At 38.9% G+C, this 22,841-nt stretch overlaps 1 protein-coding gene and 1 long non-coding RNA gene across 3 annotated transcripts in view; one reads left to right on the top strand and one right to left on the bottom strand.

The window, feature by feature from the left end:
* Nucleotides 1-1,191: 1,191 nt before the first annotated feature.
* Nucleotides 1,192-6,663, top strand: LOC115340207. Its single transcript, XR_003922983.1, has 3 exons — nt 1,192-1,292; nt 4,437-4,624; nt 6,559-6,663. It is a non-coding gene; the product is annotated as an uncharacterized LOC115340207 (long non-coding RNA).
* LOC115340206 (zinc finger protein 704-like) overlaps nt 5,444-22,841 on the bottom strand; it is a 111,332-nt gene continuing 93,934 nt past the window's right edge. The window contains exons 8-9 of one of the 2 annotated variants that reach the window (XR_005932192.1): nt 16,142-22,755; nt 5,444-8,489 (exon numbers count right to left, since the gene is read on the bottom strand). Coding sequence is in view for 1 of the 2 variants with exons in the window: in XM_030011404.2 (XP_029867264.1) it covers nt 22,644-22,755 (112 nt within the window). In the remaining variant the exon portion in view is untranslated. Of the gene's footprint in view, nt 22,756-22,841 lie in introns of both variants that reach the window. The other variant, XM_030011404.2, reaches the window with a different exon arrangement.

The following is a 22,841-nucleotide window of genomic DNA, read 5'->3' as shown; positions in this document are numbered from 1 at the left end:
AGACGTCCCTCTCTGTAGCTTGTGTTCTTTTATTGTATAAAAGTATAACTGTAACTTATGTGCAAAAACAAAACAAAGATGTTAGAAGGAGCTTTCTGTTTGTAACGTTTTTATTGGGAGCTGAATCCACCCTAACTGAGGTAAGTAGGAAGGATTTTGTGAAGGGGACACAGTTTTGCCTAGACTTTATAGACTTAAACTGGAGACACAATGGGGAAATTAGGTCAAAAAAAAAAAAATGTTTTTACATATATATGCAGCAGTCACACAATCAGTCATATGGCAAGAAGGCATGTACTGCGCTGGATCAAAGGGGAAGAGCCTAGCATGAGATTAAAGGGGGGATAACTGCAAGCAACCAGAAAGTTTTATAATAGAGGTGATAATAATATACAGCAGAGGAAGGAAACTGCAAGGAACAGAAATTAGGATAAAATGCAAATAAAAGAGATCTTTTGATCCTTCTGGCTTTCTCCCTATATAACAGAATTATTTTATCACCCACTTACTTCATTTCCCTTCCACTTTCATCTTGCTTTCCTCTGATAGCTTTCTAGCTCCCCTGCCCTGACACTACACCAGGACTGCCTCCCTCCACATGTCTTGTAGCAGTGCAGTGCAGGATACATCTTTATCAAGTGCTGATTCTAAATACAAAACATCTTCAGTGAGAGACTGTACTTCTCATTTTGCTGCTGACTTTGGGAAGCAACAGAGCTGGCAGAGGGAGGAGCTCTGAAAAAATCACCCCATGCAGGGTGATACTCCACACGGAGTAAGTTCAGCCTGAAATGACAAAACTCCTGACCACCATTGTGGGAGAAAATGTAAACATTTAAAGAAAAGAGAACCCAAGAAAGAAGCAGCCTGGGTGTGGGATTTTGCAGGTATTTTTGGAAATTTCTGATTTTTACCAAAGCTGCGGAAGTAAAAAACATCTTCCTTCCTCCTTCCATCCCTTACTCTGTATCCTGTTTAGTTTCAAAGGTCAAGAGGTCTGTGACCAGAAGGAAGGAACCAGCCCTTTCTAAAGACGACATCATTTGAACTGCCTGACAGAAACCTCCACACTACAGCACTTCAGAAAGCCTGGTCACTCCTAGCTTAAAAGCTCAGGCTAAACTTGGTTATGTGAGTCACCACTCTACAAACGTCATACCTCAGGCATGATGGGAAATAACAGTGGTGATACTAATATACACCAGAGCAAGGAACCTGCAAGGAACAGAAGAGGGGAAAAATAAAGAGGAGTGAAAACAAAGAGCCAGTTTCTGCTCTAAGGTGGCTAGAAGGTGTGTTGATGGCCTAAAAAGGACTAAAAGGCATGTCTGGCACTGATTTGTAGGGGTGGCTTGCTCTCTGCTCACTGTGAGGGGGGGAGACTTTAAAGCACAGGCGCTTCAGCTCCTGGACTCTCGTGTTTGTGTTTGAGTAGCAGTTCCAGCTGTGTGGGAAGGTGAAGGCATCCTTGGTGCGCTCCTATTTCTGAGGCTGCACTGGGAAGGCCTCCTTTGTATGTAGTGCTTTTTCTGACGGCGCTAAAAGAGCAAGGCTGCAGGAATGACTTTGTTCCCTCTTCTGAGGTAGGACTCGGTGCACCCTTTTTGTTTAATGCTTGTACAAGTATTGTTAGTGAGAGCCTTGCTGCTTTGAGGGCAGGGGATGCCCTGCATAGGCTGGAGAGTGGGCGAGGTGTATCCTGGGGAGTGGGAAACAGCTCTAGTGGGACAGGTATAAGTGTAACAAAATGAAAGCATGCCTAGTGCAGGTGGACCTCAGATGGGGTAAGAATGTGACAAGAATCTTGTCCTCCTTGTCACAGCCCACAGGCTCTGACAGTTCACTCTTGGCAGAGCTAGTAGTGTCTGCTTCCTGTGACCTTAAATGGACTCACCATTGAGGGACGTTATAAAAATATTTGGGTTTCCACTTTTTGACTCATTTTTCTGATCCTCTGGTGCCTAAATAGAAAGGGTAAAGTGATTTGAGTGATATGGACAAGTGCTTAGAGGAGTGAATAATGTAGAGCATATATGCCTCACTGTGGCTGCTTATAGCAGGCTAGTGGGAAACAGGGCAACAAGAAAGAGATCTGAAGAGAGACAGGAGACGTGAACTTCTGCAGATTAATTAGTCAAATGCACTCAACCACAAGTAATGAGAGAGGGATGCTCCATGCCTTGTACACAACAAGGTAGTTCGGTATTTGTGATAAAATGATACAAATACAGCTCTGATCTTCAAGGATCTGTGATGAGATTTCTGTTACTCTCCTGCTTCCCAGCTAGAGCTGTTCCAAAAGTTTTGTGAAGAATTTAGATAAATCCTTCTCAAATTTAAGAACTGTTTTTACCTGATAGCTTTGCCATGTTTCAGTATTGTGTAAGATGTAGGATTTTGTGTGCTCAAGAGTTAAAAATGAAAATTTAAAGGTGGGTGTGTTTGCCCTCAGGGATGTGCTCTTTGTGTTCTCCGATTTCCCAGCCTGGGTCTGGAGGGCCAGCCTGCTCCTATTTCTCCAACCTCGCCGTGGTATTGACTTTTGCCAATTTTTGGCCACTGCAGATTCGTTGCTTACCACAAGAGGTCAGCACTGGATAAGGTTGCACCTCCAATGAATGGTCTTAAAAAAACTTTGAGCTATCGAGGATGTGTAGTTCCCACCTGTTTCAATAAAACTGGTGAGCACCGAGTTGCTTTGTGACAGTTGTATGTAATACAATTTTAGCTTGCACATATTTTTAATCCCATCGCTCCTAAAAAGTATTGTTTTCTAGTTATTTGCCCTTTTTCTGCATGTTCTCATTTTGAAAACTAATTTTGTGAAAAGGGTCTCTGAACCATATATATATATACACACTATATATATACACACACACACACACACACACAAATATATATATTTTTATACATATATTTTATATGTTATAATATATATATAAAATGCTGCTTAGAGTATTATGAAGGAAAGCTAAAAAGCCTGCAAAGCTAACAGTTAAAAACTCTGGGAAGGAAGGGTAAGTCTGTTTTTAGCCAAAAGGGAATGTTCATGTATTACTGAGAAATACTGCAGTTAAAGTTTGGTGGACCAGTGATCTGCAGAGTCAAATCAAGACACTCGGAGCTGTGCCATAAGGTTGGTTAAAACCAAGCTTGGTAATTTAACCCAGTCTTTGGTAGTGGTTCCTCCCTGTCTCCCCATCCATAAGTTTTGTTTTGTTTTGTTTTTACAACCTGGCAAAAAATCAATGAAGTCTTGTTTTCTTTCAGAGCAAGACACTGTATTATAGTGACCACAAAGCAAAACTGAGACAGAGAGTAATGAGAAATTTGCTTGTCATTTGCCTTGCATTGAAACAAATGGTTGAAAACTCTTCTTCTCCCAAAATTGTAAAAGAAAAAAAAAAAAAAAAAAAGCTGCATCTGTTCATGGTGGCATCATCTGGTTATAAAGCAGGAAAATACAATTCAGGAAGATGCAAATTTTTTCTCTCTCTTTCTCCTCTCCAAAGCTAAATTTAGAACATAAATCTTTCTTAGCATAATGTTTGTTTTTTATTTTGTTAGCCAAAAAGAGAAATGTAGCTTAGTCTCCAAACCAATATGGCAATTTTTATAGCCTAAATATTTTTCTTGGCATCATAACAAAGAGTGGGTGGGAAAGGAATAAAAAAGTTGGCAGTTTAAGCAAATAAACTAGGAAATAATACATTCAATTAAGGGCACCAAAATAATGTTATTGTTCTCTAAGTGGTATTTTCATTGCTAAAAAGTTGCTTTTGGTTCAGCAGGTTCCCAGTAGGACCTCACAGAAGAAGTAAGATTATAACATAATGATTCTGTAACGCCACATTTGGAGAACAGGTCTCAAGGATAGTGGCATAAAATAAGACGATGGCAGCATTTGAAATACAAAATGCACAGGACATTTCAACAAAACTTGTTTTCTTGCAGCTAAGAGTATTTGAAGCCCACATTTGAATTTAGTGCATTATTTTAGCTAAAAGAAATGAGGTTAGAGGAAGTTATTGATGCAGGCAGAGAAAGAGTCATTCTGTCTCAAAATTTTCTAAAGGAAGTACATGAGGGTGTGAAATATTTCTAAACCAAATGCACCTAAGGTAGTCACTTCTTAAAATTGTTTAGAACTGGTTCAAAAAGAGACAAAGCCTGTGCAGGAGTGGAGAGGGGTGACTGTGGGTGTTGAATTTTGGCCTAAAATAAAATCCCTTTTCTTTAATGTACAAAAGTAGAAAACATGTTGTTTGCATAAAGAGAACTGTAGCGGTCCATCTACCTGTCATCAGAAATATCAATTACAGCAGAGATTATTATCTCTTAAAGTAGCATTTAATTAGCGGAATTTAATCTGAAATACCACTAAAACGCTTCCTGGCTAATTATATGACTTCAAATCCCTTTCTTTTTATATCTAGAGGAATCAGCTGTGGGATTACCTACTCTAATGATACAAGTCAGACAGCTTTGCCTGGCAGGAGTGGGGCTATGAAGACAACAGACTCCTCCAACAGAAGCTACAAGTTGCACCACTCACTCCAGCAGTGCCTGGTATCCGCTGGATTACACGCACATTCAGGAAGGGACCATTTGGACGATACATGTTGTTGGGCAGCAGGGCAGGGTCGCTTTGCCTGAGCTGTTTTGCCTCTGGCTTAGAGAACAGATTAGTTTAGAGATCTTCTTTACTGGAGATGCATGACCAAGTGTGTTTGTGGTGAGGAGGTGTTGCTAGAAGGAAGGAAAATGCGAAGAGAAGAAGAGTGATTAAACCGCTCATTTAAATTTAATAGCCTTGCTATTTATATTGGAGTTGGCTTTGCAGCAGTGGGTAGGAATGCATTAGCGAAAGGAAAATCTATATATGACCTAATAAAGCTAGAAGGGGAGTTGAGAACTTGGGCAGAAATGGTACTAGTTTATACTTTTTTTTTAGAAACTACTTCCTGTTTCAGGAATGTCTCTCCAACTTGCAAGTTTAAAGCAGTAGCTTCATTAGCTTTACCATGTGAAATGCATATCCTGTTCAAATGAATCTTTGCCTATCAGGAGTGCTCCTGGTTGTGCACAGGGAGGCTACTCCTCCACTGCCAGGCAAGAGCAGGACAGGAAAAGAGTTGCTAGCTTAATGCATCAGGAAGGCCAGTTTTATAGCATGAGCCTGGAAGTGGGAAACCACAGTCACTAGCTAAAGGCTGCACTTAAAATTCACAGGGCCAAAACAAAATTCAAGGGCCACATTCCTGTCCTGTGTGTCTTAGCTCATGTTATGGTGTCTAAATATCTGCCTTCAGATCGAAGGGAAGGAGTCAGTCCTGCTTGTAACGAAGTCGATGCAAAGGCTACCACTGACTCAAGGTGGTCCTTGGTTGATGCTCTGACATTCATGGTTGTAAGAGAACTAAAGTTCACATACACAAATGGCAAAAGTTATACACAAGGGTTTTATTACATGAATAATTTGACATACTCCACGGCAGTCAGATACAAGTGCATTTAATTAATGTTTTGTGGACATCATAACAGTCGGAATATTTCAGCAGAACAGTCAGTATTTGGCTCAATTCAAGCCAGTGCAATTCATGACATAACCATAAACAGGAAGTTACAGGTCTACAATGAGGTTAGACTAAATAGCAACAGCATATTTATTGTCACATCAAAGCATTACAAAGTATGAAAGCCCAATATTTCAACTATCTCTAAAATGGTATTTGTACAAACCTGTCGTCGATACCTAAATGTAAGGATTCGTCACATCAGTAATGGATCATGACTTTCTCTATTTTTGGGAGTTATTTCAATATTCAAAACTATTTGGGGCAACAAGAAGAAATGTAAACATCTGATGGTCCTTTGAAAGTCCCTTCTGAGAAAATACATTGTGTGCCACAGGAAAAGTGCATTCTAACTGGTGTGTCTGCTATGGCCAGTTTGACTCAAATTCACATAGCACCAGGTATTTATCCATTTCTGCAGTAAAAAGTTAGAAAATCTTTGTATTAACTCAGAAAAGAGAAAACAAAGTCAAAAGCTTTTTTCTTCTTCTTTCTTTAGAGGAACAACAATTAAATAAAAAAAACCCCAACCAACATTTAAACAGTTACCTCTTATGTACAAAGGAACCAACAGCTAGCAAAGCGCATAGCTGGTGAACAGTCCTTATTATTTTTTTCTTCAGGTTCATGTACCTGAATATGAGTTTATTTACAGGTGGACAGGTATCCACAGAAGTAATAATCAGAATACTTCTATTTGGCTAAAAGTTGTATAAAAAAAGACAAAACACTTTTTTCAAATTCTTTCCAAATATATATATATATATATATATTAAAAGTATTCAGTATTTCCATTAGTGCCAGAATTGGAAGCTCTTCCTCAATTTAAAAAGTTAACTTTGTGATAGTAAGTGACAGCAAAGGACTGATGGTTGCAGTCAAGAGCTTTGATTTGAGGGACTGCAGCTGGAGCTACACCAGGCCCACGGGACAGTTGCAGATTGCAGAGAAATGCAGTAGTGTCTTTCTGTTGCTGTTATAGGCCACATCCTGGTAACGGAGATCTGCCAGCTCCAGCGAGCCTCCCGTACCACGCTGAGCATCCCTACAGCTACCTCTGCGTAACCCTCCTGGGGGCAGGTCCTCCACTGATATAAATGGCCACAGCTATGGGAGATATGGCAGCTGATAACCGTTGAAGACCTGCCCTCAAGGACTTTTTTCAAGTCATTGCGTTCTGTGGATCACGTTGTAGGGGCCCTGGTAAGGAATATGTTTTTCTATTAAGCAACATACAAAAAGCACTGCATTTTTTTAAAAGGACAGTGTTTAAAAAAAACCAACCCCAAACCTCTGAAGTAGTGGAAATATTCTTTATGCAAATGGACAACTAGCATGGACAGGTAGCTCAATAAATGGGAAAACATAATTTCCACACTAATTCTTGTAAAGAATATAAAATTAAAGGCCTTAGCCCATCAAATACAAATACATACTGCAAAAATATTTTTCAATTAAACATAAACTAGATGAGTGCACATTTCTAGATAGCTAAGAATACTACTGCCTTCATACTGGTATCAAATATTTGAATAGTTTGCATATAAACAAAATCTTTCTTCGTTGTTGAGTCCAGGCTTGCTTTACTCTAAAGCAAGGTTATTCTTAATACTTCTATTTTTTTGGTCTTTCTTCCTGTAGGATAAACTGTTAGAAACACACTTCATTCATTGACCAGGCTGGGCTGAAATATATTACAGCAACAACCCCAAATTTGTGTAAGAAGGTTACACGCAATACCTTTTTCCTTCATTTAATTACACCAGCTACAAGAGCAAGACATCTGTTTTTCATCTTTCCTACTCCCTTCCAACAGACAGTACACTAAAAACAAGGCCTGATCCTTCGTCTCTTACACACCCCAGCCCTGAAGTCCAGTCAATGATTAGGATGAAGGATTGAGAGTTTTGAGCAACGTATCATCTGGGGCAGCAGGTCTCAGCCGTGAGACCACAGCCCCTAAGGAGCTGTCCATGCGTCCTAAGTGGTGTGCTGCAGAGCACCGTGGGGAAGTGGGGGTAAGAACGAAACTGGGCTGGTAGGGTGGCTGAAAACGCTCTCCCGAGCGGGACGATCACGGCGGCAAGCCCAGTTTGCAGTGGCCTCCTCCTTGGCATCGCTTGTTCTAGTCTTGCTGCAAACTCCTACTGACCCTGTGTGAGAGAGCAGCTGCTGGTCCTGCTCTGCTGCCTGAGCGTGCGAGACACTGAGCAGAAGTGCAAGTGGTGCCGGAGCAGCAGCAGCTCTGGCTGAGCGAGCACAGGTACCACATGTCTCTCTGCTTGGCCACACTGGGCCCGGGAGTCCTAACTGGTCCCCTGGAGCATGCGAGGTCCCTGCCTTGGCCGCAGGCCCCCAGCAACCCTGCTCCTGGGGCTCTGCAGCTCACCACTCTGCTGTCCCGTGCCTCGGGTTTTTGGAGAGCAGAAACAAGACAGGAGACAAATATATGCTGAAGGACATGGGAGCACCTGCAGCCCCTGAAGTTTGGGAGTTGCTAACCTAGGGGAAAAGGTTGGAGTTGAACTGATTTAGGATACAGTATGCAGCTGTATGAAAATGCATAGTTTGTATGTATACATTCATTTACAAAGATCAAAGAAAGGTTCTTTCTTTGCTATGTAGTTTAATCACCATCTGCTTTCAACAAAAATGCAACCTGACAAAGCTGCAGGAGACCCGTTAGGCACACAGCTTGGGAGTTAATGGTAGCTGAATGGCATTTCCCAAATAAAGAATTAGCTTCTTTTTATTCTCACTTTTTGGAGATAATTTTAAGTACTTTTTAATTCGAAGATGGTTGTTTCTGTAACAATGTAGAATAGATTCGGGGATTTCAGGAGATTCCAGTTCAACCGTGGTCATCTGAGTACTGGCATACCCTGCTCTGAGGTTTATTAACAAGTATAAGCCCTGCAAGACAAACAAGCAAACCAACTGAAATCGTGTTTTAACTATGGTGTGTGAACTAGATTAAAACACGATTCTTTTAAAATGCTGAAATTCTAGTTCAGTAGCAAGTAGTGCTTTTTTTGCTTTTTTGGCAATAGCTGAGCTAGTATTTAGAAAATTCTATGAGTTTGCTCACTTTTGCTTTTATTTCAGTTAACACTTTGGAACCTAGCTGCTTCCCATGAGGAATGTCTATTGTCCTGAGCATCCCTGAACGTATAACAGTAATGTACCAGGCAGGATGGGCTTAAAGACAAGGAGTAAACCCTGGTTCAAATGATCTGTTTTAATCTTAGTTTTCCATTTGTGCTCCTTCTGAAGAAAAATTGCTTTCTCACTTGTGATACTTACTAAAACACAATGGTTTGCTACTAAATGTAACTTTAACAAAGAAAGATCACTGCTTTTTACTAATCAAGATGTTCTACAAACATTTAATTCAGCGATTAATTGACTTTGTTCATGATACTTCATATTTCTTCATGTTCTTAATTTTTACTTAGGAAAAAAGTGGTTAATGCATTTATTATATGACTTAGATTCTTCCTCACAATTTTTACTCAACCATATCTATGAAAATTGCACAAAAGCATTTTTGAAGCTAGAAAAAATATAATAATTGGATAATCAGGATTCACATGGGGTAGAGTAAATTTATCAAAGCATATTTTGCAATCTAAGTGAAGAAACATTGCCTGTAGCTAGTGAACTGATCGTTCACTGGGAAATGAAAAAGCAGAAAATACTTTTTTCCATACAAACAATGAATATCAGAAGTGCAAGAGGATGAGATTTGCTCATACTAAAACCCAGTGACCGGAAACAAACAATTCATTACCTGAATGACTTGAGAAAAAAACATTCCTTCTCAATTTTTAGAAAAAGTTACTCTGTCCAAAGCTGATTTAGTGCATTAATAAAAAGCAGGAGCCAGTGCTTAGCAAATCAGTAATTCAGTAGTCTTTCTTTCAAGTTTCAAGTGCAAGCACATACTTCTTTTAGTATTTTAAATAACTCAATTATTTTCATAGACTTTCAGGCATTAATATACACATTGCTAATTTCACAAATGTTTTTAAGAAAAATATTTGAAATGTTTGGAGCATTGTGACTTGTACCAAGAATGACTCCCTATATATCTGAAGCCTATTGGAAGTGCTCTTGGTTCAGCAGGCAGAATCGACTCAGATGCAGACACAAAGATTTTAACACTTTCTTTAATATAAAGTAACAGCAAAATTCTTAGAGGAGCTTTGGAGAGCCCAAGTCTGTATGTTTTTGATCTAACACTAAAACATTTTTAGTGGCAGTAGATTGCAGAGGCTTTTTGGCAAGTTATGGCCAAGGTCCTCTGAATTCTGGAGTTCTCCCTAGCTGCCAGCGCTACGGGGAGACAGTGATAGTTTAATGAAGGTCTGCACGGTGGCATTTTGTTGTTCTGTGGGGTTTTTTTATCTTAAGTAAAGAAAAAGCACCAGCTTCTAGTAAGAAACAGTTTTTTGCTATCTGCAAGTCACTGGCAGTGGAAGTACCTTATCTAAATCTACTGTGCTGGTCCACAGACTGCCCCCAGAGGGCAGAATCAAATCAGATTGCAAAGGAGTATCACTGACATGCAAAAGTCGTCTTCTCTTTTAAGATTTCCTTCAAACCTATACCAAAGCACAGAAACTAGTCAGGCAACAGAACTGTTATTTGTGCTGCCTGATGGACCATCACCTTGGAGTAGGCCTGTTGCTGCTCTTGCTCTTCAGCCAAACACAAATTGAGTTTTCTGACACCTGTCCTTAGTGCAAAGGTTTTAAGCTTAATTTTTCCACAATTGCAAGACCTGAGCAGCGCTGTGCAGCACTCATCTCTGTGGTAGGATATATAGCTAACATTAATCTATGCTTTCTCTTCAGCACAGGTAACATGGTGCTCATCAATGTTAAGCATGAAGCTTGCACTGGTGGTGCGCTTGCCATGCTCCAGGGATGCCTGTTAGTCCCTGAAAGAACAAACCAGCTTTACAGCATGCAGAAATACCTGGATCTTGCACGTCTTTTGTAGGTGAAACTGAAGCTTGATTAAAAATGGCAATATGATATATTTGCAGCTCAAGGTGAGACTGACTCATGCTGTTGGAGCAGCGATTAGCTTTTACTTTTACCTATGGATGTACAAATGAAAAAGCAGAATGTCTGAAAGTGTCTTACAAGGAACTGGGGACTCTGGGAGGTGGTTGACAAAGCACTTTTGCAGGAATTTCACATGGTGGCGTTGAGGACTTCAGAGCTGTGCATGGTCTGTGCACACATGCTCAGCAGCCTGGGAGAGGGGAGCCCACGGAGGACTCACCCTGGGAAGGAAATGAGAGCATGCCCTCTCCCTCTCTCCTCTCTTTACTGCTGTGTGCTTTGTCTTCCAGTCACTGCAGACTTCCACCTTTCTAGGTGTGATTTGGAATAAAGAGTTTGGACAAAGTAAAAGTAAAAAAGGTCTTTACTTGTCAATATCCTCCACAAGACTTGAAAGGATTCTGTGCTGGGGTAGAGTAGCTGTTCTTTGTTTAAAACGTTGAAACTGGCATCTAAAAATTCTTAAGCTAGACTATGGGGAACAGTATTAGGGCTGTTAAGTTTAACACCAAAATCAGAGGGAAGATGAGCTCTTCATTAGCTCATTTAGGAACAAGACGATTATTTTTAGGACAGTAGTTCCCAAAATTTGAGCGAATGAAGGCAGGAAAAAACAAATGGAAATACCATTGTCAACCTTGAAGCGGGCCTGTAAGTGCAACAGTTTGGAGAGCTGCTGTTTAAAGCAGGAAAATACATACTCCCTTACGGCTTCTGGTGGTGCCTTGTACTTGCATGATTTCAGCCCCTCCAGAGACAAGGGGCTTCTCAGACTGCCCGCTATACAGCATTGCATTAGCATAGTGAAAAACGTATCTCTTTTTGGTAATTAAGTGAAACTGATTTCAACTTTTCTGTGAGCTCTTTTAATTTTAACCTGGCTTATTAAATAGCTTTATACTTCTTTGAACTAGATTAGGCTAATTTTTTAAAGACCCATAGCAATTAAACTAATGCAGGTTTTGCATATAAGCAAATCCAATGTCTAGACCTTTGTCTCCTGCTTATTCATATTCCATTTTAAACCATGCTATCCATTAATGTATTGAATTTACCAAATGGTAAATCATTTCAGGAGCTATAATATTTCTCAATGTATCATTAAAAATGTCTCTGACCTAAATAGTTTATTTGCTGTATTTTACGGAACTTGCATTTTAATAAAAATATCTTAGTTTCATGGTTAACTTCTAGTTAAAACTAGATTAACAAAACCTTTATTGTTTTGTATATCAAAAATACCTGGCCCAACAAGTGAAAAAATATATAAAGTGCAATGCAGAGCAAATTAAAGCTCAGTAATTTTACACTGAGTTAAAGAGGATATGCTGTGGTTCTAAAAATAATAATTCAGAAAAAATGTTTTTGAAAAAGAACTTAAATTTACTTCATATTCTCTAAAACAATATTTGATAGGAAACAAAGGAAGAACAATGTATGTGGGCAGATATTTCCCTTTTGTGACTGAAGCCAGACAAAAGGGTGCATGGATCTAAATACTGCAGTCTTAGGCAAGCAGAGTGTATTAGAAATCCCATCTTCATAAAAACTGGGCAATTGGGCTTTTGTTTTCCTACAGCTGCTTAACATGTGCTAAATTCATCCCCTTCTATGATGGAAATACTTTTCTTATATGAAATAATATGAGTAGCAGATGACAAGAAAACATAATTGCTTTTTTCACAGAGTTTAAAAAAACGTAGTGCAATTGATGCTGACAGTTATCTTCCTTCAGTTACCTTATGAACCGTTACCTTTTCCCCATCACTGCTACACTGATGCTAGAATAAAAAGAGGCTGAAAAACTGCAGTAGCAAAGCAGCTGAGGATCCTTCCTATTTGCTACCAAGTCTGGGTAAGAAGTATACCCTGGTTTTCTGTGGCCCAGAGAACTCTGCACTACAGAGACCACGTCTCCCCACCCCCCAATAAACATTTTATGGCCTGAGATTACCTTGAAAAACATCAGATTAGATCCAGGACACCCCCGGGGTCAGGGGGGGAGCAAGGTCCCGTAGGGTTGCTTTTCATGTCGCTTAACTCCTCCAGTATCTGCTTAGCAAAACCATGGCACAGTTAAGATGTACTTTTAAGGCTCACTGCATGTAGGATTATTGATCTAACTCTTCTTTTTCCCCTATAGACTCCATTTCATATCAAAATCAATGCTGTTTTAATGGTATTCTAGTAGTGCTAAGCAACCAGCCGTTAGTAGAGCTCTCTTGAGCTAGCTGCTGTGGGAGTATGTGCAAGTCCAGGCCCTTAATGAGACTCCAGCCAAGACAGGGTGGGATAAAGGCAGTATTATCATGCCTGTCACATGAAGAGCAGAGGTACAAACCAGCAAGCCATATACTGATCTAGCCTTCAGGCATTTTATACAGACCTACACTTTTAGGAGTGCTTCAAGCCAGCATAACCCCGGATACTTCTCTCTAGAAATGCCTCTGCCAGGGGGTAGGAACAGCTCTTTCAACAGTAGCACAAGCTTATGCCAACTTAACCTGCTGTGGAACTACAGTGTTAGGTGAAATGTAGAGATCTGAATCTAAAATAATATTCCCCAAACCCCATGACTCACAAAGATAATGTCTGGTTCCTTGCAAATGCAGGGGTAGCTGGTGCTGTGCTAGAAATGCCACTGGAAAGTGATGGGGTAATGTCCCCTTTATAAAAGTCTACTAATAAAACACTCGCTTGGGAAGTGGAAGAGTTGGGAAAGAGTTGGAAAGAGCCTCCTTTACCTGGGGGGGTCAAACTCACATTGGTGTGGTTTTAGGGTTCTTTGCTGGGTTCCAGCAAGTCTTGGGAAAAGGATTTAGTTAAGGTTACAGGGCTCCACAAGAGCATACTCTCACCGGCTACTTGGGGAGCTGCAGCATGGCTTTGGAAGGAGGGAAACCACCACTTCAGATTTCAGCTCTGACAACACTGTAATTTATTCAGTGACCTTCTGTAACATAAAACTTCTCCAACAGTTTTATTTTAATCCCTGAAAGAAAGAATATTCTTTAAAAGAGCATTCTGTACTGTGGGTCAGGAATGAATGCAGATAACCACCTCACTCAAGCTGGACACAACCAATGGAGCACTTGCTGCAGCTGACAGCACACGATTATGGTGGTAACTCCCTTCACAACAGCTTGGCTATCCTGGATCCCATTCTGAAAAACCTCCTCTCCCCGGGCCTGGTATCAGTAGGATGGATTACAGGCTGAACACCATGTGCTTAACAGCCCTTAAATCTGTCACTCAGTGATACATCCAAAGTCCTGCCACGTTGGTATTAGTAAAAACTGAGCCAACATCTGCCAACAGCCAGGCAAATGTGCCTCGGTAAGTATCCATCCCTCTTACAAAGCCTAACAGCAAAATTCTTTTCTCAAGCACTCAGGAAGGAAGATTCACAATTTCACACTCCCAATTACAGTGGAAATAATCACACAGAGGAAAACCCAAGTGCCTTTGTTCTACAACCGTTACCTGTGTGAGCAGTCCTAGTCAATGCACTTATTCACGGGAATAATTGCAACTCTCCTGAGAAAATCTGTAATGCTTCGAGGGCTCACCTGGTTACAATGCTATCTGCATTTTGCTCTTAAATGTGTAAAAAGACTTTTTATCAGGCTTGTAATTAAAAAAAAAAAAAAACCACAAAAAACTTCTGTACTTGACTGCTTAACACTAGTTTCCTCCTACTGGGATCCAATTCTGAGCAATTTTGTTTCAGGTCTTACTTGACTGGCTCAAGCCTCTTCCGACTAATGTCTCTAAATTTGAGTTTGTCCTTTGGCCCTTTGCTAGAAGTCGTCAAACAGGGAAACAACCAAACAGTCTTCTGTTCAACAGATCTGATTATTCTGCCTTTCAGTTAATTCTGGACTCTGAGCATAAGACAAAACCAATAAGAGAGACGGGAAAATGACATGTATGTCATTATTTAACAGAAAAAAAAAAAGATGCAAGATACACCATACTTGGCAACCTATATTCTGTTGACCCCACAGTGCAGATGGAGAGAAGAAGTATGTGAGCGGAGCTTTTAGTTTAATTGTTCAAACCCTTTTTATAACTGAACAACAAACCCTCAACATAATCTTTTCCTATATAACCTGCTTGCATGAACTCTCCACATAAGTTGGAGCAGATCATGTTGTACAATTTCATTCAGACTGTACAGGATAATGAAGAAATTTCTCCATTTTAGAAGTTATTTTCAAAAGAATACAATTTCAAGCTAAGTATTGGTAATTTAGGAATATCTTCACAATCAGAATACAAACAAATAAAACCCAATAATAAAAAGGAAGAGACAAAGCAAACACTGAACACTGATGTAGGCATTTTCATGACATCATGGGAAATTTCAGACTAAACTATCTGTAACCAAGGGCAATATGTTTTTTTCTTTCAGTACTCCAGAATTTGTATAGCTTTGTAAAGGTGTTTTATGTTACTTCTGCCATGTAAAACAACATACCACTATTCTATGTGATTTACAATTCCCCCCCTCCTCCTTTTGGTTCTTAGGAAATCCCAAATCCTGTTTCATAATGTGTAATAAATGGTTATAAAATTATACCAACATTATCATTTCAGAGAGGTAATAAGATCCCAGTGCTATAAAAGTCAGTTTTAAAAGAGTGCACGTTTCACAGTGATGTACAAACACACACCACTTGTTTCCGTAATTTAGCCCTTTGTAAGTATTGCACCTTGTTAATAAGGCTACCGTCTATTTTCTTTTAACACTAAAAATTATACTTAGACAACATCATTTGTGGCTTAAAAGCACACTAAGTTTTTAGGTAAACTTAGTTATTTCCTTGCACACTCAGCTCCTATGCCTTTAGCTGCCTGGAGGAGTGTTGAGCGTACAGGGAATACAAATGGAACTATATAGGTTTATATAACGTGACCTGCTTGTCATGCATTTTTTTTTCTGATGTGCTCAAATAAGTTCCTTTGAGCTTAATGGCAAATAGACACCTTTTACAAACCTAAGCAATGCCTTCACATGCTGAAATGTACAGTTAAACTTGTCTTCTTTCTCACTTTCCCTTTGCAATGCAAAAAATAATTTAAAAAAAGAATTCTCTAAGTTTGTCTGGTCTTCTAAATACAAGATAAATTGCATAAAATCAGAAAAAGATAGATTGTCTTACAAAGTGCTTATTTCAAACAAAGCTATCAGAGTATCTGCTCTTGCCAAGGCCTGATTTCAGAAGAGTGTAAAATTGTGTGCCTAACTTCAGAAAGACAGTCTCATCAACAAACTCCGCAAGTGAATTAAACACATACTTGAGTGCTCTGATGAATATGAACCCACATTTTATTATTGGACTATCAGTGGTTCTACCTCTGCATAGCTGTACCTGATAATTTATAGGTTATGTGCACCCCTACCATGACAGATTTCTTGGCATCACTGTAAGAATTAATTACTACAGTTAAATACTGATACTAAGAATTCTGATGCCATGTGCTATTTACATTTTTAGGTCCTAATACTGAAGATTCTGATTTTTATTCACTTCAGTATAAATATTTGGGAATTTGCAGAATGGAGTCCCTGGACACAGGAAAAAGTTGATAGGAAAAATTATTACAAACCAAAAATAATTTCTTTGCATACAAATAAAGAAAAATTTGAGAATTTGCCTATGTATTTCTTCAAAATACTGGTTAACATGGTTCAATAAAACCTTGGGTTTACTGAAGCTGATACCTCTGCAGATATGAAAAAAACCCGTGGTGGGATGTTTTCTTTTAATTTCACGTAGAAATAGCACTTTGCAAAGTAGAGTACTCAACACCTCCAGGATATCATGCTAACATATTATTTTTTTGCTTGCTGAAGTAATTTGGTAAGAAGTAATCCAATTATAGACAAAGAATGCTTTGAACAAGCACCGCTATGAACAAGAAGCCTTTATATTTAGAGTAGATCCTGAAAAGATTTATACAAATGTATAGATTTATATTATAATTAGGTTATGGTTCAAGCTCATTTTCTATATTTTTATATCATCTAACATTAATTTTTTTTCCTGTTTGGAACTTCATAAGCTATAGCATTAAGTAAGAGCATGTTCACTAATTAGTACTTCCTTCTAATTTTAGTAATTCAAGTAGTGACATACTGCTTTTTAAATTTTGCCTGTAATACAAAAAAAAACCCAATTTCTTAGCCATCTTCCATTCAAATAAACCTACATCCTGCCTTTGCAGCCCTCTTATGGTCCCTGAGGAAATCTGTATTAACTTTTTTGTCTTCCCAAGGCAGTTTTTTACAACGATTTTAGTAACTTTTGTTTATCTGACCATTACACAGCATATACTAATTGCTGCAGGGTATAACATACTAAGATAAGGACTCCAAAGTCAAACCTGAATTTTTTAAGAGGACTGGCAAATAGTAAACACTAACATTCAAACATTTTAAAATGTTCAAGTCCATCTTTAGCATTGAATTACATCAAGAATTCGGAATTAATCTTGAAACCCTACCTCGTTAGTATAATATTGTGTATATGCCCAAGTAATAGGAAAGCTGAAACAGCATTTCTATTGCTAAATTAATTTCCCTCAAGGGTGTATTAGAGATCTCACATTCAGATTCAACCACAGTTGGAAAAAAATTCTTGGTGTTGTGTTAAAAAAAAGCAGAACACTGGCTTGATACTAAAATTTTTCCATTCCTTTACATTTCATCAGCTGACTGGCCAAATGAATTCTTGCTGCGAGTATGAGCAAGCATAGCAGCAAACCATATTTTAATTTGCATGGTGCCATCAGAAACAGACTGATTTCTGTTTTCAGGGTTTTTCTGGATTGCTGTTAGAAATGCTCCATGTGAAGCACAAAGAACATGATTAGTGTTTTTCTTACTGAGGAATAAACTCAAAAAGTTGCAAGTGGAAGATACACATCTTTAATCTTGCATTTGGATAAGTGAGAGCGTGGTCAATGCAAAAGCACTGTAGTCTAAGATGGAAAAACCAGTTCAAGTGGGCACCATCAACTATAAGTGTACATTGGCTTTTTTGCAATCTTGAAGGCTTTCAAGCTCTACATAGATGCAGACAAGGGCCGCTTACATCTAGCAGATACAGAATGTATTTAAACCCTCAGCTTGATTAATTTTTGCTCATGACTTACTTTCTAGCTATTTTGCTAAAGGTGCCATAAAACTCTCCTGAACTTATACTAGAACAAAATCTACGCTACAGTGCTTTGCAACAGCCCGCGGTTATCTACTAGAAAAATCCTGACAAATGCAGATTAAATCCCATACTCCGTACAGGTTTCAGTTCCAGTGCTGTCACCTTACAGGAAGATTGAATCAAGTATAAATAATAAGATCAAGATGAGACTTTACAAACATTTCCTTATCAAAATGTTTCTAAGAAAAGGCGCAGCACAACCTTCTCCAACAGATGACTGAAGTTTGAAACAACAGAAACAAGCCTCACTGGCAACCTCTTACATCTCTGCACATGGCTAGCAAGCTTCTAATTTCATGTCCTGTTTCTGAGATGGTGTTTCAACATATTTACAGGCAGGGGAAGAAAAGAAATTGCTTTGTATTGCCACATTTACAGTGATTGTCCTGAATTCTTGGCAGGGCCACTGTAGATGGTCCCAGACCATAGCAGGAAATAAAAAAACATCCCGACTCACTGGATCAGAATGAATAAAAAAATAAAAAGTCAGTGACAAGAACATCTGTGATATTGCATGGAGCTGGAATCTGTTCTTACATGAAGAACTTTTGGCTAAAGCTTTGCCTCCTGTTGTGTTGCTTACCTAGTCATTATCTTAAAAAAATGAAGGGGAGGAGGAATGAAGAAAGTGATGTCAGTGATGGCAAATGTGTGCAAGGAATCTGTAGATCATTAGATAGCCAACGTTCATACCAGGCTAATGATTTGGAAAAAGTAATTCAACAGATAGGCATTCTGCTCAGCTTATTCACACAAGCAGGGCTTACATGTCTGGCTTACATGACAACAGATACCTGCTAGGTGATGACTGGTATTGGTTAAGAGTAAGTGTAAACCTGCAAATTGGAATGGAAGAGTTTTTGCTCACTTTGCATCTTCTGTATCCTGTTACATTTGTGCAAGGCACTAGAGAATCAGGCACATTGTTTTGGGTGGAAACCATTTTATGACTAAGATGATCTGAGTTTGTGCTGTCCAATAGCTTCATACAGGAGCAGCTGGAGCACAGTCGCATTTTAAAAATTGCCATTAAAATTTCCCACTTCTAAAATTACCTCCTTTGCCAGATCTTTTGGGGATGGGGTAAATGGGGAAGTGGGAAATAGCTTTGTTATAGCAAGAAAACTCCTGAAGAAAAATATTTGGGATCTATACAGTTGATATCCACTCTGATACTGATGTTGGCAACTTCTGTTACCAGCATCAATACTAGTAAGTGGTTAAACCCGACAAAATAGATCCTTCCATTTTTGTATCTCAGTGGGAAGTTCTGGCTCTTGACATAAATGAACCCACGTCCAAATCCCTGTAGCACACAGAGACTGCGTGATGCATTCAGGCTGTTCTTTCCAACTCCTCCAGGAGGTCAGAGACAATGACCTACCTCCCACAGAGAAACCAAAAATAGGGGAAATGGTGTGTACTGATGACAATAAATGACCATGGCATTCAGGCTAGCTCTTCCCTGGGAAAACAAAGAAATCTGACTTTTAGAGAGGCCGGTGCAGAAGTATGAGATGAATCAGATTTTAGGACAACAGCGATGCAGCTTAAAGCAACACAGAAACAAGAGACCGAAAATTGAAGAGGTTATTCCAGATTACACTCAGTACTGCCAGCACAGAAAAGGCTTTGCTGACATTTCTGTACTTGCTGGGTGTGTCGGGAAGGCGAAGGGGATCTCAGCGGGCGCTGAAGTGCTCCTGCAACATGAAGTAATCTCAGTTCAAAGCACGAAGCAACTGGTGAACACTTCACGCAGGTCCAGGCAGCCGTGCCGTCCCGCTACCGCAGGCCATGGTTGAGACACAATAACTCGAAGAGTGCCTACTTTTGAATCAAAATGCCACAGCCATAAGATGCAAAACTGATTTAATATAAACTGCTGATTAAAGGTTGTGTAAAAATACTGGTAATTTAGCTTTGTCCTGGCAGGATTTATCAAGTATCTTTTGTCCTCTGTTCTGTTAACACCAACTTTCTATCCTGTTTTGATGATTTGTGGCTTTTGTGCCTATATGTAATCCATATCAAATTTGTACCAGAGGGCAATCTGGTCTGGAGACAAAACCATTCTTCCGTGCAGAAATTCATAAAGAATAATCTTATTACAATAATTCGTAAAGTGCCCTCGGGAAAGGTGCTCACAATGCCATGACATTATAGAAACAATATACAATCTGATACATTATTTTCAAAAAATCCTCCAAAGCAAGAAGGGAAAATATAAAAGGAGGGGAACAACAAATATACAAGCAAATACTGTCAGTCTAACAAAAGTCAAATTAATTATGGAACGCTTTATAATTAGTCTTGGAGTGCTTGTAAAAATGGGGGGGGGGCAAATTGGCAGGAGTATCTTGGAAAAGTCCCAGATTTTCTAAGTTCTACCAAAGTAAATACACCATCAGCAAGCTCAGTGTTCGAAGATGAAATGACTATGAATTACTATGAGATATTTTACTAAGGAAATTGAAAAAATACAACATCCAAAAAAACCCCATGACCCTCATTTTATTAAGAGGAAAGAAGATAATACAGTGGCTATGTATATCCACTGACCTTTAGCATCTTGGTTTTTATATTTGTAAAGAAAACAATCTTCCTCCTCCCTGTTGATCCCAGATTTTATATATATAAAAACCTATATAATATATATAATATATAGTCTTTTATATATATATAAATGCTCATACACACACATATGTTTATATATTTCAGGGTCTTACTAGATTTCAGAGTCTATTTTTCTTCTTTTTTTTTTTAAATGACTTAGAGAACACAATTGGGCAAAAAATCAAGTAATTGCGTGCACGCAAGCATATCTTGCTGCTTGTGCATGTAAATTACACAATTTGTAAACAACTGCAGAAATAGCATGTTCAAATTAGGCATCTGATTGCCCAATTAACTTGTTCAAAGAAAAACAGATGATAATCTTCGGTAGCTCCCATTATAAATTTTACTTCTCAGTACTACTTTACTGAACTCATAGTGTATATTCTCAACAACTGCATTGTTATTTTGTGCTTTTACATAGGCATAAGTGTCAATGCACGCTTAATAAAGCTATCAAGTGAACTTTGGACCAGATTTTAGAAAGCTGTTTAGATACTTAGAGAGTCCCCTTATTTCAGTGAGGATGAGCTGGGGTGGTGGTGGGGGAGAAAAAAAAAAAGAGAAAAAAGATCTGGTCTAATTTCAAATGGTATGGAAAAAAAAAACAACCAGGAATTTGTGGGCCTCCATGCCTCTATTAATAGGCAAAATTTTGCTTCTGTGTCTTTCTTTGATTTTTTTTTTCCTTTAATAGGAAAGTATTGTTTAAGCATATACATTCATATCCTAATAAAACCTTACTTTATTTTTGCATTGAAATAATCACTAATTAATGATAATTCAATATAAGTTGAGACAGGACACCAGCTTGCCACATTCTGGTGTATACTTTCTAATGGACAGAGAAACTGAAGTACCCAAATCTATCCAAGTACTGCAAGTAGAGAAACTTGTTAATTCATATATCAAAATGAGTTAAGAAATGGACTTTTACCATAAATACGTTGCTCCTTTGCTGTTGTACTTCTTTTACTGAGGTGATGTTGAGGAAAGGGGGTATTTTCTTTTCTCTACCATTTGTTTGTGTCAAATAAATCTTAGACACTTTAATGGGGGCGGGGGGGAAGCTGAGCAAACCATTATCTTAACAACAGTCTCTCAAATAAGAGAAAAGGAAGCAAGAACAGAACTGCTGGGCTGGATCGTGTCCCTGAATAGGTACTACGTGTAATCCTAGTGGATGCATTTACCAGTTCTTTATAGGTCTCCTGCAGCAACAGACGTGCTGGTCCAACTGTTCATCCTCCCTCAGAAATGGGAGAGTGGTAAGAAAAGCTACTGGCCCCCCATTATATTCTTATGGGTTTCAATCAAGCATCACTGGATTTCTTCCCTCAACTTCTTGTTGTGACAATATCTGCTGGTGACTCTCCATTGCTGCTTTTCTTCCTCTAGAGGATCAAAATCCAATTTGGTACTTAAAATTACTTTGTTCCACTCCACTGGTCTGTGCCTGGTTTAAAAATCTTCCAGGAGCACTGCCTGTCCTTCTTGCAAATTCAGACTTTGCTTTTCTCCTATAAACAAACAAACAAAAATCCCAACTCCTCCCCACACCCCCTTTCCAAAAATATAATATAATCATGATCATACGTATCAGGAGAATTATTTAGCAGTCTCCAGTCTTAGTACAGCTTTTTTTGAGAAAACTGTAGCTTATATGACTCTGAAGTGTTTATTAGAAAGCTTTCAAAAGGGATCTTCGTTTCAGGAAAAGAAAAATTGTTCAGTTTAGCAAATACAGACGTTCACAGCACAGAGACTGAAATGGTTAAAAATGACCCTAAGGAGCAGATAGCTCACAGAGTTAGCAAAAAAATTAACTTTTTCTTTCTTTTACAGAAAAACACTAATAGCTGCTCTGGTTTCCATACTTAGTAAGACAGAATTTTGTTGTATGTCCTTGGTTTTGCTTTTCTTTTTTTTTTGCTCTATTGCTCCACACAGGTTTTGATTACTGCTTCTCCTTGGCTACAAGTGCTTCACTTTGTATTTCAAAGCTCTTAAAAAAAACCAAAACACCCCAAAAAACCAAAACCCCCAACACCACATCACTGGAGGGAAAATGGGAAGTGATACAGTGCGGCTGCAGCAATCTGGTTCTGCTGTTGTCCTCCCCCATCCCCAAATCCTCTGCATAATTTCAATCTTTAGTCGATGAACCTTTGGCAGGCCTTCTTCCATCGGCAGGCAGTACACCACATATCTCTGTTCTCCATCCCATAGACCTTCCGACACTTTTTCCCCTCCCCTCTAGGCTTCCTGTCAGAAAGAAAGGGAAGCTTGTTAACGAGATGCTTTTGTAGCTTTGCTTTATCACCCTAAGATCAGGACAACTATCTCAATGG

The sequence above is a fragment of the Aquila chrysaetos genome, chromosome 4 (genome assembly GCF_900496995.4).
Source record: "Aquila chrysaetos chrysaetos chromosome 4, bAquChr1.4, whole genome shotgun sequence".
NCBI classification, from domain to species: Eukaryota; Metazoa; Chordata; class Aves; order Accipitriformes; family Accipitridae; genus Aquila; species Aquila chrysaetos.
Note: the sequence above shows the minus strand (reverse complement) of the source record. Positions and strands in the feature narration are given on the sequence as shown.